Raw genomic sequence first — 12,201 nt, 5'->3', positions numbered from 1 at the left:
CCCTGGGCTCCATGTTGCTGTGTCAGCTTGGAGAGAGGGAACCTTGCCTTCTGTATTTATACTGCAACTCTGTGGAAATGTGCTGTCGTGGATCAAATGCTGGCAAGGGCAGCCTTTGGTTTCACTGGGGAAAGTAAACCATCTCTAGTAATGATCAACAGAAGCCAGTTGATAGACAGCAATGTGCATGGCCACTAGAGTGTATGGGAAACGCATCTGAGGAGAGAGCCTGTGTCTTTAGATCTTCGAGGTATCATTGGGGAACCTTATTTCCATATTCAGAAGCAACAAAAACCTTGCATTGGTTCTTTCCTCTTGAGTCACTTCAGAGAGACAGTTACACACCGGGCTGACATGGTATCCGTGCCCACAAAGGTTCTCCCTCCATCTCCCATAGTCTCAGATCAGATTTTCTATGTGGTTTTATTTTTAGTTTATTACAAGGAAAAATTTCTCTGTTGTGGTTAATCTTTTCACTCTCATTTTTTTTTCTGAAGCCTGCTTTTATAACTAAGCCATAAATCGCTAAAAATAAAGGTTTACAGTGGAAATGTCGACTCCTTTGTGTTGTGTCAGGTCAGAATCTGTCACTAATTGGTGTGTATTTGTTCATGCCTATGTCATGAGCCAAGATTAAGTTTTAGCTGGGTGGCCACACATGGGGCAGGTAGATGTGGTCCAGTTAATGTTTCCTTGTTATGATCAAGTGGGTCATACAAAGCCTTAGTTTGGAGAAGTCTGTGGGCAAGGCAGGCATTTAGGATTTACAGGCCTTTCCTGAGCCAACATCACCCGTCTTTTCTCCTCTATATCATCCTGTATCCACTAGGGGACATGAGAGCACCTGCTGCAGGACAGAGTGGAAGGAAGCCTGAGCTGTTAAAACGTAAGCGCTGAGCACTTGGGATAGCATAAGAAGACTCTGTTCTTATTTTCATGTTCATAGAGAAGCTATGAACCCTGCTTAGATCTCTGTGACCATTGGGGAACTTAGAAGGTGAGGTCAGCACCGTGAAAGGATGGGAGCAAACCCACAGCTAACTAGGCGGCTTGTGCCACCTAACTGTGCTCCTTTGCTTTGAGTTCTTGGGTCTGAAGGCTGTGACCAGAACGATTCTAGCTTTACATAGAAGAAAATCCTCTTTCAAAGTCAGGGGTGTGAAGGATCTGGGGGAGTCATGCACTGTTAGTCCAGTGGACAAACCCCAGAGTAGTCTCTGTTTTATACCCAGTCATGTGTTGTAGAGCTGTGAACCCTGAGCTAAAGAGAGCCGAGCTGAGTATCAGTGTTCCCTTCTAAACTGTTAGCTTAAATGATCAGCTCTCTGATCCCATGGTTTAGAGACTTCGGTTGGAGTTTGACTTATTTATAGTTCTGTGTGTGCCGTGCACACGAGTGTGGAAGTCACAGGTCAGCATCAGGTGTCTCCTTCCATTACTTCCTGCCTTATTTATTGGGACAGGGTCTCTCATTGAACCAGAGCTCATCAGTTTGGCTAGGCTAGCTGGCCAGAGAAACTCAGGATCTCCCTGCTCTAGAGGACAGCACTACCTCTGGCTTTTCTGTGGGTGCTGGGGATCTGAACTTGGGTCCTCATGCTTGCACGGCAGACAGTCACTGAACCATCTCCATTACCTCACTTTCCCCCTCCTGTGTTTTCATAGACATGGGCATGTATGTGGCACGTATATGACATGTATCTCCGGATACCATGACATTTTTGCTATAAGTGCTCCTTTATCTTTCAGGTAAAACCAGAACACACACAAACTCATCATTTTATATGTGTACTCATTTCCCATCTGTTGTCAATTTTCTTTCTTCAGAAGAATTCCCTTCAGCGTTTTTTTTGTACTGCAGGTCTGCTGGCAGCAAGTTCTCATTTATCTGAAAGTGCTTTTATTCCCCCTTTATCTTTGAGAGATAAATTTGAAGTTGACAGGGTTTTTGTGTCTTCTTCCCTTATCATGCACTTTGAAGGTGTCTTGTTGCTGTCTATTTTGTTTCTGATAATTCAGCCATGCTACAATGAACCATTTCTCTCTGCACTACCTGCACCAACTTCCTTTTACTTTGTTCCTCGGTAGCTTGGCTACAATATTCCTAGAAATAGTTTTCTTTACTTTCTTGAGGTTCAACTTGCTGCTTGAATCTATATAATGGTTTTCAAAAGAATTGAAAAAAATTCCCTGTCAATTGCTCATATTTTTATTCTGTACTCTCTCTGTTCTGAGGTTTCTATGACACACATTTATCCATTTTAATTTTTGTCCTGCAGGCCACTGAGACCATCCTGTCCCTACCCCATCTCTTCCTTGTAATCCTGCTTTTCCAGTAGGATAATATCTGCTAATCTTTGTGTTCACCAATTCATCTCTCCTTCAATCCACTATTAAACTTAATAACTTTGCTTCCATTCATTTTATTTTACTTCAGATACATTTTTGCAAGTATGTGGTAATTATAGCCACTAATTCTTTTCCATTTTCTATCTGTTTGTTTGCTTTTTTGTTGGTTTGTTTGTAATCATATTGCCCTCTTAGTAGCTTCAAGCTTCTTTAAAGTCCTTCTCTGCCCTCTGTGCCACCTGGGTCGTCCATACCAGGTCGTTGTCTATTGAATGACTAATGATCTCTGTTATAGATCACATTGGCTCACTTCTTAGTATACCCATCTATTTTACTTTATATGGTGGACACAATGCAAATTTTGTTTTCCTCAGAGTTTTGTTCTGTCAGCCAAGTAACTTAGCAGCCAGTCAGACTGAAGCTGATAGGAATTTTCAGAGGTTTTAGGTTTACAACAAATCTGTGCAGAAGCTAGAAAGCTCTCATGTGTTTTCCCCTGCATTGAAGTGCAGATTCCCAAACAACTGGCCTCCTGTACCAGAGTGGTGTTACTATAACTGATAAACCCATACTTCTACATTATCACTAAAGTACATAGATTTTGACATAGATGTAATGGCATATATCTAATATTGTAAAATTTTGCAGAATAGTTTTACCTCCCCAAGGAGTTGTTTGTGCCATCCCAGTTCATTCCACCTTCAGCCGGCCATAAACACATTTTTCCATTGTTCATGTAGCAGCCTTGACCGGGGCGTGCATTGAAGTCATACACTGGGGGTAGCCCTTTGAGATTCACTTCTTACACTAGGCAGGCAGTGTACATTGGCGGCTTGTCCATGTCCTCTCATGATTTGCTAGCTCACTTTTTATTACTGGGTTAATATGTTACTGTCTTGGTGCATCTACATTTTAGAAAAGTTGCTGTAAGCTTCAGTTCATTTGGGTGAGGACCACAGAACAGAATATTTGAATGTTCAGACCGACCTTGGTAACGTTTTAATATGGATTTCCCAAGTGACACGGTGTAAAGCATCTTGCATTTGCTTACATACCATCTATGTGTCTTTTGTCCATTTTTAATAATTATTATCAAATCTTAAGAGATTCTTATACTTTTTGTTAAACTTTTTCAAATATTTTCTCACAGTGTATGGTCTTCTCTCTCTCTTTTGGACAGTGTTCTTTTCAGGACAGGAGATTTTAAAATTAATGATGTCAACTTGTCAGTTTATTTCCATTGTAAATCGGGTCATTTAGATGTCTTCCCTGTGATTGTTGAAGAGGTTAATAGTTCCAGATTTCACGTTTTAGGCCTGTGATGCACTTTGAGTTGGTTTTATGCCTAGATTCATCTTTAATATTTGTCTGTGTCTAGATGCTACAGCAACAGCTTGTTGAAAAGATGGTCTTTGCTCACTGTGTTGCAGCCTTTGTTCCTTTGTCAAAGAGCAGTCCATCGCATTTGTATGGGACTGTTCCTGGGCTTTCTGTTTCTTTAGTCTGTTTGTTTTCCCCGGTACCTCATTGTTTCTGATAACTAAAGTTCTATAGCAAGTTGGGTCTTGTCAGTCCTCTAGTCTTTTTTTCCTTCACTAATATATTGGCCATTGAGTCTTACCTTGTTTGTATAAATCTGAAGACCACTTTGGTATCCCTAAAGTAATGTGGTACAGTTTTGACTAGTATTGATTTGAATTTTATAGCTCAAAACAAGAATTGGTTTTATAGCTCAAAACAAGAATTGGTTTGAATTTTATAGCTCAAAACAAGAATAGCTGACTCTTAACAATATTGAGTTCTCCTTTCCATGAACGTGGAATAAGGTTCACTCACTAAATTCTTCAGTATATTTTGCCAAATTCTTGTGCTTTTCTTCGTATACACAGAGATGGGTGGTGTTGGGTGGGGGAAGTATTTGGGTAGATTGTTCGGTTTGAACCTAACTTCTTTATTTCTGAACTGCTAAAGTATATGATGGTGTCTTTTTAATTTCACATGTCATTCATTCATTGATTGTAGAAATGTGACTGAACTTTATATTAATATACCTATCTGTGTCCTGCATCTTTCCTGTGACTTCAACAAGGTCAATTTAATTTTTTCCTCTCCAAATATGTACCTCCTTTTTTCTTGTCTTACTATGTTAGCTGGGCTTCAGAGGTTTACTGTTGAGAAGGGGTGTCCTGAATTTGTTCTTACAATAGTAAGAAACCTAGTTTCTTAACATTAAATATGATATTAGCAGTAGGCTTTACCTGTTACTGTCCTCATCTCAGATAATAGTACTGTGTTGCCTGTTACCTAATGTCAGCTGTCAAATATTAAGGTGTATATATGACAAGATTCCATGAAGCCAAACAGAAAAGTTGCTGGAGATGTGTGAGCCTCATGGAGATTTCCAAAGGTACACATTGTGTCCTGCAAACAGGAGTCGGGCCATGCAGAGTGAAGGAATCTCTCTGAACATCTGTGGATACTCATTTGATGCCCTGAAAGGTTAGGCTTTTTAAATTTATCAATTTGTCCTATGCAGAACAAATAAGTTGTAGACCCCAGGATTTTTCTGTCAAATTGGCTTGAATAATTGATTCCCACTAAATAGTAAAAGCTTATGTGAGCTGCGTGCTTACGGCACATCAATAGTTGCCAGCATCCCTTCCCATGCTTCACCAGGAGGATTTGCAGGGACTTCCTTCTGTGTTGTTTTTTCCTCTCCTAACCACCGGCCATATTTCAGTCTGTTTCCAGATCCTGAAAATCCCTCTGGTGCTGAAAGACCAGTGCCCTTTGCCCTCTTAATCCCGGGGCCCCATAAGCACAGTGAGGTGTTCACCCAGCAGTCTACTCATGTAAACCCAGAACTGCTTTGTGGAGTGGAGTGGGTGTGTCTTAAGGAATGTGTTTAGGAGGAACTCTTGTCCATGTTGTTCTGCAAAATCAGTTGTCTCGTTGCAAAAGCAATTCTCTGTGATGGGAGAAAGCTAGAACGCAGTGGCTCTGAGACCTCTGTCCTCTTTCACAGGACCTCATAAAAGCCATTGTGTTCTCTTCTGTTTTCTCAAATGGTTCCCATTCTCCTGTCACTTCTTTCCTTTATGGGTCACTCACACACTCCCCCGATGACTCTAAAACTGCCATGTGTCAATCAGAGCAGAGATGAGAAAATCAGGGGGAAAACTTGCCTTGTTTAAAATGGGGTAGACTTCCTTGTACAGTATTGTTGTTTCATTGTCTTCTTTTGCATGTTAGTTTCCAGCTGTACTTTATATTTGGGTCATGTTTAAGGGCAGGAAAAGGACCTGACTGATGATAAAACAAAGACTCTAAAAGAATACTGTTCCAGAGAACGACAAGGGAATAAAATTGAAATTTAGTGTGAAATATGTAAAGTGAAATTTTGTTGCTTTATAGGCTGAGTCTCCAGTATTGCATCCGGAAGGGCTTTAAAAAAGAAAAATTGTGAGATAGTTTTGATGCTTTCAGAGGAGAATAAAACAAGCAGTCTGATGAGTAATTCTTCAGAAGTTTGTGGTAAAGTAATAATAAAAATGTGGATTCTGACTTCGAAAAAGCTGACTAGCATAAATGACCATTTATAATCCTCTTTTAAAATCTCATAAAGTTTATGTAAAAAATATAATGGCCCAAAAAGTATGTCCTTGAATTTGAAGGCGTCTGTTTATACAATTCATATAACTTGCCAAAAAAAATGCAGAGTTGGGTAACTTCTCTCTGAAAATAGAATGGCCCATTTTTCCTGGCACGAGTCCTTGGGGATTATTAGCAGTCAGTCCTGAGCAGGCCTCGCGTCTTGGACCAGTGAGTGTAGATAGCACTGTGTGTCACACCCTGGCTTTCAGCAAGCCTCAGCAGAGTTCTGAGAGACACTGCACACACATCACTTGCAGTGCTGTCAGCACCTACAGCTCTGTGAGCACAGAGCCTGGGAGAGAGCAGGGCAAACACCTCTGCTTCAGCCAATGAAGGGGCACAGTGTGGAAGAGGATGCTAACCCTGGCGAGCGTAGCCAGTAGTGCTTGTGCAGATTCTTACCTAAGGAGATGCTAGGGTGATGTTTTACCTCAGGGTTACTGTGGATGGTTTTTGTGGATGGTATTTTGGAGAAGTAGTTGGACTACTCTGGTTTTCATTTGGTTGGTTGATTGATTTTTTGTTTGTTTGTTTTTAGTCTCATAATACGTCACTGTGTAGCTCTATCATGTATTTGTCTGAGTCCCCTGTGGGTAGTAGACTCTTAGATTGCATGTGTGAATACACATGTTCACATACAAACAACACACTCAACCTTAATTTGTATCGCCATTTCCTTAGAATATAGTCTTATTGTGAACATACTATGTGAAGGAAATCATAGAAGCGTCCTGTCCATTGTTGTGAAAATTCAGTGAGATGATGTCACATTGCCTTAAGTAACACCGGACTGTCAAAGGTCAAAGGTAGTATGCTTCTTGTTTTCATTGTCTCTGTCTTTCTTGCTAGACTTTGAGCCTCTAGATAAGGATTTTTGTTAGAAAAATGTTAGTGACTCAGCTCAAAGTGGCTTCAACAGTAAGGAAGTCTATTATTCTCTCCTAAGCAGTAAGGAAATATCGTTGCCATAAACCCAAAGGAGAGAGTCCAGAGCTGGTTCACTCTGGAGCTCCCGTCTTTCTGTGTATACCATCCTCAGTGAGGTGGATTCTCTCAAGGTTGTCCCGTCACAGGTTGCAAAGCTCCTAATGGTCTGTATTCCTGCATCTCATTCTAAGCCCCTGGCAGATTTACCCTCACATTTCATTTAGCATCATTAAATATGTGGAATAGGACTAGCATGGTTGGCTTAGACTATTGTTTTTCGTTCCTTTGGACCCATCAGAGGTAATGTATTTTGTACTGTGGTCATGTTACCTGTTTGTTTGAGACTGTGTATCTGTCACTCTGTACAAAGAACTCTGATTTTTAAAACATGTCCTGAAAATAGTCTAATAACTCCACCACCTGCTGTGGTTTGTGTATGAAATAGATGGCAAAAGGCACGTGTAGTGAAGGCTTCATCCTCTGTCATAAGAGTAGTGTAGACACAACTACAAGGATGAGGTTGTGGGGCAGGGAACACAGGGGTGTCACCGCTGTTGTATGTTGTCCTGGGTCCCTTTCCATCTCTCTTTGCTTCCCAATTGCTATGATATAAACTGCTTTGCCCTGTTATGACCTCCCCACCACCCTGGAAACCATGAGCTGAAACATATACTCCTCTAAGCTGTTTGTATCAGGTATTTACCAGCATGTAGTGTAAAAGCGACTAACAGCATTGCAATGTATATTTAGTAGCAAAACACAAAAATACTAGGAAAGATTTAATGTGGGTGGGCTGTTGGTGAGCTTTTTCCAGTCTTACGTAAGTGAGGGCAATGCTGTGAAGCTACATGGTACACTCAAGCTTTGTTCATTCGCTTGTTAGATTCACACTCATTGTACCTGGTGAAGTAACATTAATAGTAATTGGTCTGCCTAAGAGTCATTAGTGTGCCCAATACTCAATAGAAACTTACAGAAATGCATGAATAGTAGAGTTCAGGGATCACTAGAAGCCATCACTAGCAAAGTATGTAAAGATGAGGCAACTAAATTTAGTTTATGATCCCAAATTGAATTCTGGATGAGTAAAACAATTGTCTACAAAAATGATTAGAATACATCAGAAAACTTGAATACAGGCTGTGCATTAGATAATTTTGTTGTGTCAATAAATTTCCTGCTTTCAATAGTTGTTTTGTGAATGTGTGTGGTAATGTTTGCTATTTGGAAAATGCACTGGGGTATCTGGTGGAAGATTATGAAGAAGTTCTTCTTGCTTTTGTGAACTTTTCTGGAGAGACAAATGTTTATTCACCCAGATAGGGCACTAGCGACAGACCAAAGCAATGATTCCACCCATGATGAGTGCAGTGAACCAGTGAGTTTCTTTACTTAGGCCCACTCACAGGAGCTTGCCTGATGCCCAGACAGTGCATCCCTGACAGTCGTCACCTAAACATGGGTGACAGCGTCCCCATAACTGCATAGATAGGACCCCCACTAAACTCCCACATGCCCTCCAAAGGCAACTAAGAACCCAGAGAATTATTATATCAGCTGGGAGGGTAAGAGCAAGAAGTGCTCCAGCTTCAGTGCCCTGATCAAGATGGTGGGGACATTCTGCTCTGAAGCTAACATTCTACACTAATGCTATAAAAGTTAAAATGCCATAGATTGTTTGCAATTTTAAAACGAGTGTATCTGGTTCTTGAGTTCATTCTTATTGAGTGCATTATGTGTGTGCCATGGTGCGAAGTAGGAGTTTTTAAAGTTAAAAATACCTTATTTTTTGTTTATTCCTAGTCACTACCACAATTGCAGGGAAGTACACCTTTACTTATTGAAAAGGACAGAGCTGCAACAGATAAGGACTCAGAAATGTATATCTAATGATACTACATTGCATTAACCAATAGCTGCACCTTTTGCAGAATGGCTCCCACCCCTTACACAAGAAGGGTTCCTAGTAAGCTGCTGCCATTATACTCATAGGATTTGGTTTACTAGCATTGTGTGCACCCATTTTCATAAGGCATTTTCCTGCGGTGTCTTTGTCTAGCTTTGGTGTTAAGTTAGTAATGACCTTGTAGGATGAGGTAGAAGCTGCCCTTCTCTAATTTAGGAGATTTTGAGAAGTATTGACAGTAATTATTCTTGGAAATGTTTAGTCACATTCAACAATGAAGCACCTGAACACAAGGTCTTTTTATTGGAGGAATTAGAGTTTGAATCTCCTGATAGGTCTTCTCAGGTGTTCGGTTTCTTCTAGGGTCAGTTCCTAGGGAGTTTGTTAATTCTTTTATTCCTTTGTAGTTTAATTTATAATGGCTGGCAATGCACTTTTTGCATTATATAGATGTCTGATTAAGTTTTATGTAAAGTGACATTTTAATGGCACAAAATTAAGCCCCCCATAAAAAATGCCTTGCTTTATATATTTGATATAAAATTCACTTTTGATGATAATGCTTCAAGCACTCTGGTCTGCACCTTTACCATTATTTGGTATTTGCCACCAGTTTTATTTCAATATTTATGGTTGGAATACTATAAAATGTTTTTGTTTGTTTTTAAATTTTGAAGTTTTAAAGCTGGCATCTACAAGAATATCATTACCTAAGATACACCTTCAGTCTATCAGGTTTTTTCCCTGTTTCCTGTGTAGTATATGAACGTGTATGCATGGTTTAGAATGGAAACAGATCCCTTAATTTCAGCTCAGTTACATCTGTTAACAGTGTGCTTAAGAGGAATAAAGGGATTTCCCATGGTGTGTGTTAGTCAACTATCAATAAATATGGGCAGAAATAAAACAGTCTGCGAGTGGCATGGCTTCGTTTTGATTGCCACTTCATCTTTGTCTTTTCAGCATGATGTGTCCCAGACTTTACTCAAGGCAACCCTGGACAGCGTTGTGGAAGAATGTGTCAGCTTTGTGGGAGTGGACATCAACATCTGTTCTGAGGTTTTGTTACGGTGAGACAAGAGTTTCACTTGCTAACTAAGAGAAGGGGGTGTGTGTATATAAAGTTGTCAAACAGAAAATCTATAGGTTTATATGTTCCTGTAGAATACCCAGAGAGGAAGGTGTCATTTAAAGAAAGAATTGCAAAAGTTCACATTATTATATTTAATAGTGCGCATCTGAAATAGTTCATGGTAACCACTGATTGCATCAGTGCTGCTGATAGAACTTCAATAAGGTTAGTGTGGAAAAGTGCCATTGTCCCCAGCTGCAGAATAGATGCCTTTCACTAGCCTAGACTCTTGCATGCACCTGTCAAAGCTGAAGGTAACCAAAAGGTGAGGGCTTCTGAAGGTCCAAGGTATGACACATGTCACCTGTCAACACTGACTGACTGTTCTCATGGCAGTTATAGAAGAATTCCTCTTTCTTTCCTTTTCCTTAATTTGCTTCACACTCTTGCTCTGGGTGTGCAGGTCTGCTGGTGCTCCAAGAAGTTCCTGGATCTAGACACTTCTCACCAAAACTATGTTAGTGGAAAATACCCTTTACGTTCTAAGAGACCACCTTCCTACCAAAGCCATGTGAGTCATAATTCCATGCTTGGAACTGCACAGTAGAATTAGGGTTCTCTGTAATAGTAATCTTTTAATGAAAACCAAACAAACTACTTATTGATACAGTTTTCATGCCTTTATGCCAACCATGCCATTCACAGGGAAGCCCTCCCTGTAGCTCAATTTTATACATCAGTGGACCCAGCAGACTGGAAGAGTCTAGTAAGGACTGCTAACCAAAGCCCTTCTCTAAACTGAGCAGAGATGGATGCACTTTCCCTGGGTCAGGAAATGCAGAGATTGTGAGCCATGTGGAGAAGCAGATGCTCTCTCTGTTGCTGCCTCTGTTCTGCTGGTATCATGAGTAGCAACTGGCTTGTCACTGCTTTGCATCGTCTCCTGCCCTTCTTTGATAAATGTAGACATGTGGCGGTGTGCAATTGCAGTTGATGTTACGGTGCAGGTGACTTGCACCACTATCTTTTTAGGTGAGATCTTTCTTTTTTCTTACTTTATTTCTATTGTTTTATGTTACCTTTTTACTTTTTAGGCATATTTCAGGACTTAATGCCAACAGAGCCAAAAATATCATTGAGTGGCGAGAGAAAAATGGGCCTTTCATCAACCGAGAACAGCTGAAGAAGGTAAAGGGACTCGGTCCAAAGTCCTTCCAGCAGTGTGCTGGCTTCATCAGAATCAACCAGGACTACGTCCGCACCTTCTGCAGGTGACTGGAAAGCCCACAGCTCTGATGGTGTTGCCAGCTTTTTCTGTTGTTCTTGTTACCCCCCCTGCTGGCAGCTAAGTTCTAGATGCCCACTGTCCGTTCACTACCCCATAGGGGTTGAGTATGTTCTGTGCTAGGCTGGGAATACAGTCAGTAAGGCAGAAATTTGCCTATTCTCATGCAGTCATATTTTAATGCTTGGAAAGGACAATAAGCCAGCCAGTAGAAGAAGTAGTTTCAGATGGTAAATAAGTGCTGTAAAAATGAAGGGATTTGGCATTGTCCTCAGGAGTCAAGCAGCTGCTTTGGGTGTATTATGTATCAGAAAATTATTTAAAGTAAGTTTTTGAGTGAAATGAAGGAGCCAGCTGTGCAGGGATCAGAGCAAGCGTCGAGTGTGAGAAGTCTCGTGGCAGGGCCAGGGTTGATGTGTTCAGAAACAAGGCTCACCGCATGACAGCAACATGGCAGGAGAAGGAATAGTAGAGACTTGATCTCTCCACATTGCACTGCTGGCTTCACATTGACCACCAGTCACCAGTTGTGTAGGCTGAATTGAATCCTTCCCTTTTAGTCCAAGTTGCCCAGAAGCAAAGAAATTGAATAAACTTAGAGGCGTTTTATAGACATGAAGGAATAGCCTTTATGCATCTGCTCCTTTGGGAATTCCTGGTTCATTGAGGCATACTTCTTTCTCTTCACAACATTGTAGTAAAGCTCATGCAGAAACAGTTTCATTCTGGAATAGGTTAAACTAACATTAGCCCCATATGATGGTAGAATGCAAAGCCCAGTTGTGAGTGCAATAGTGAAACAGTTGGATTTTGATAAGTGAAACAGAGTAAAACCTCAAATCCACTATATCATAATTGGAATTTAGCTTATGATGAGGTGACATTTCATATACTGGTAGAAGATAGATCTATAAAATCACAGAAAAATGTAACCCAGAGAGTTGATGCATGAAGTAAATTCCAGGTAGCTCATAGAGTTCTGTGTAAAGAGGGCAACTGTAAATCGAC

The 12,201-nt window shown here is 40.6% G+C and overlaps 1 protein-coding gene across 2 annotated transcripts in view; it reads left to right on the top strand.

The window, feature by feature from the left end:
• Srbd1 (S1 RNA binding domain 1) overlaps positions 1-12,201 on the top strand; it is a 163,317-nt gene that overhangs the window by 133,405 nt on the left and 17,711 nt on the right. For both annotated transcript variants that reach the window (XM_040737708.1, XM_040737709.1), the window contains exons 17-18: positions 9,800-9,906; positions 11,003-11,179. In XM_040737708.1, the coding sequence (XP_040593642.1) occupies positions 9,800-9,906; positions 11,003-11,179 (284 nt within the window). The remainder of the gene's footprint in view (positions 1-9,799; positions 9,907-11,002; positions 11,180-12,201) is intronic.

The sequence above is a fragment of the Mesocricetus auratus genome, unplaced genomic scaffold (assembly GCF_017639785.1).
Source record: "Mesocricetus auratus isolate SY011 unplaced genomic scaffold, BCM_Maur_2.0 Super-Scaffold_100676, whole genome shotgun sequence".
Taxonomy (NCBI): domain Eukaryota; kingdom Metazoa; phylum Chordata; class Mammalia; order Rodentia; family Cricetidae; genus Mesocricetus; species Mesocricetus auratus.
This window is presented reverse-complemented; position numbering and strand designations above follow the sequence as displayed.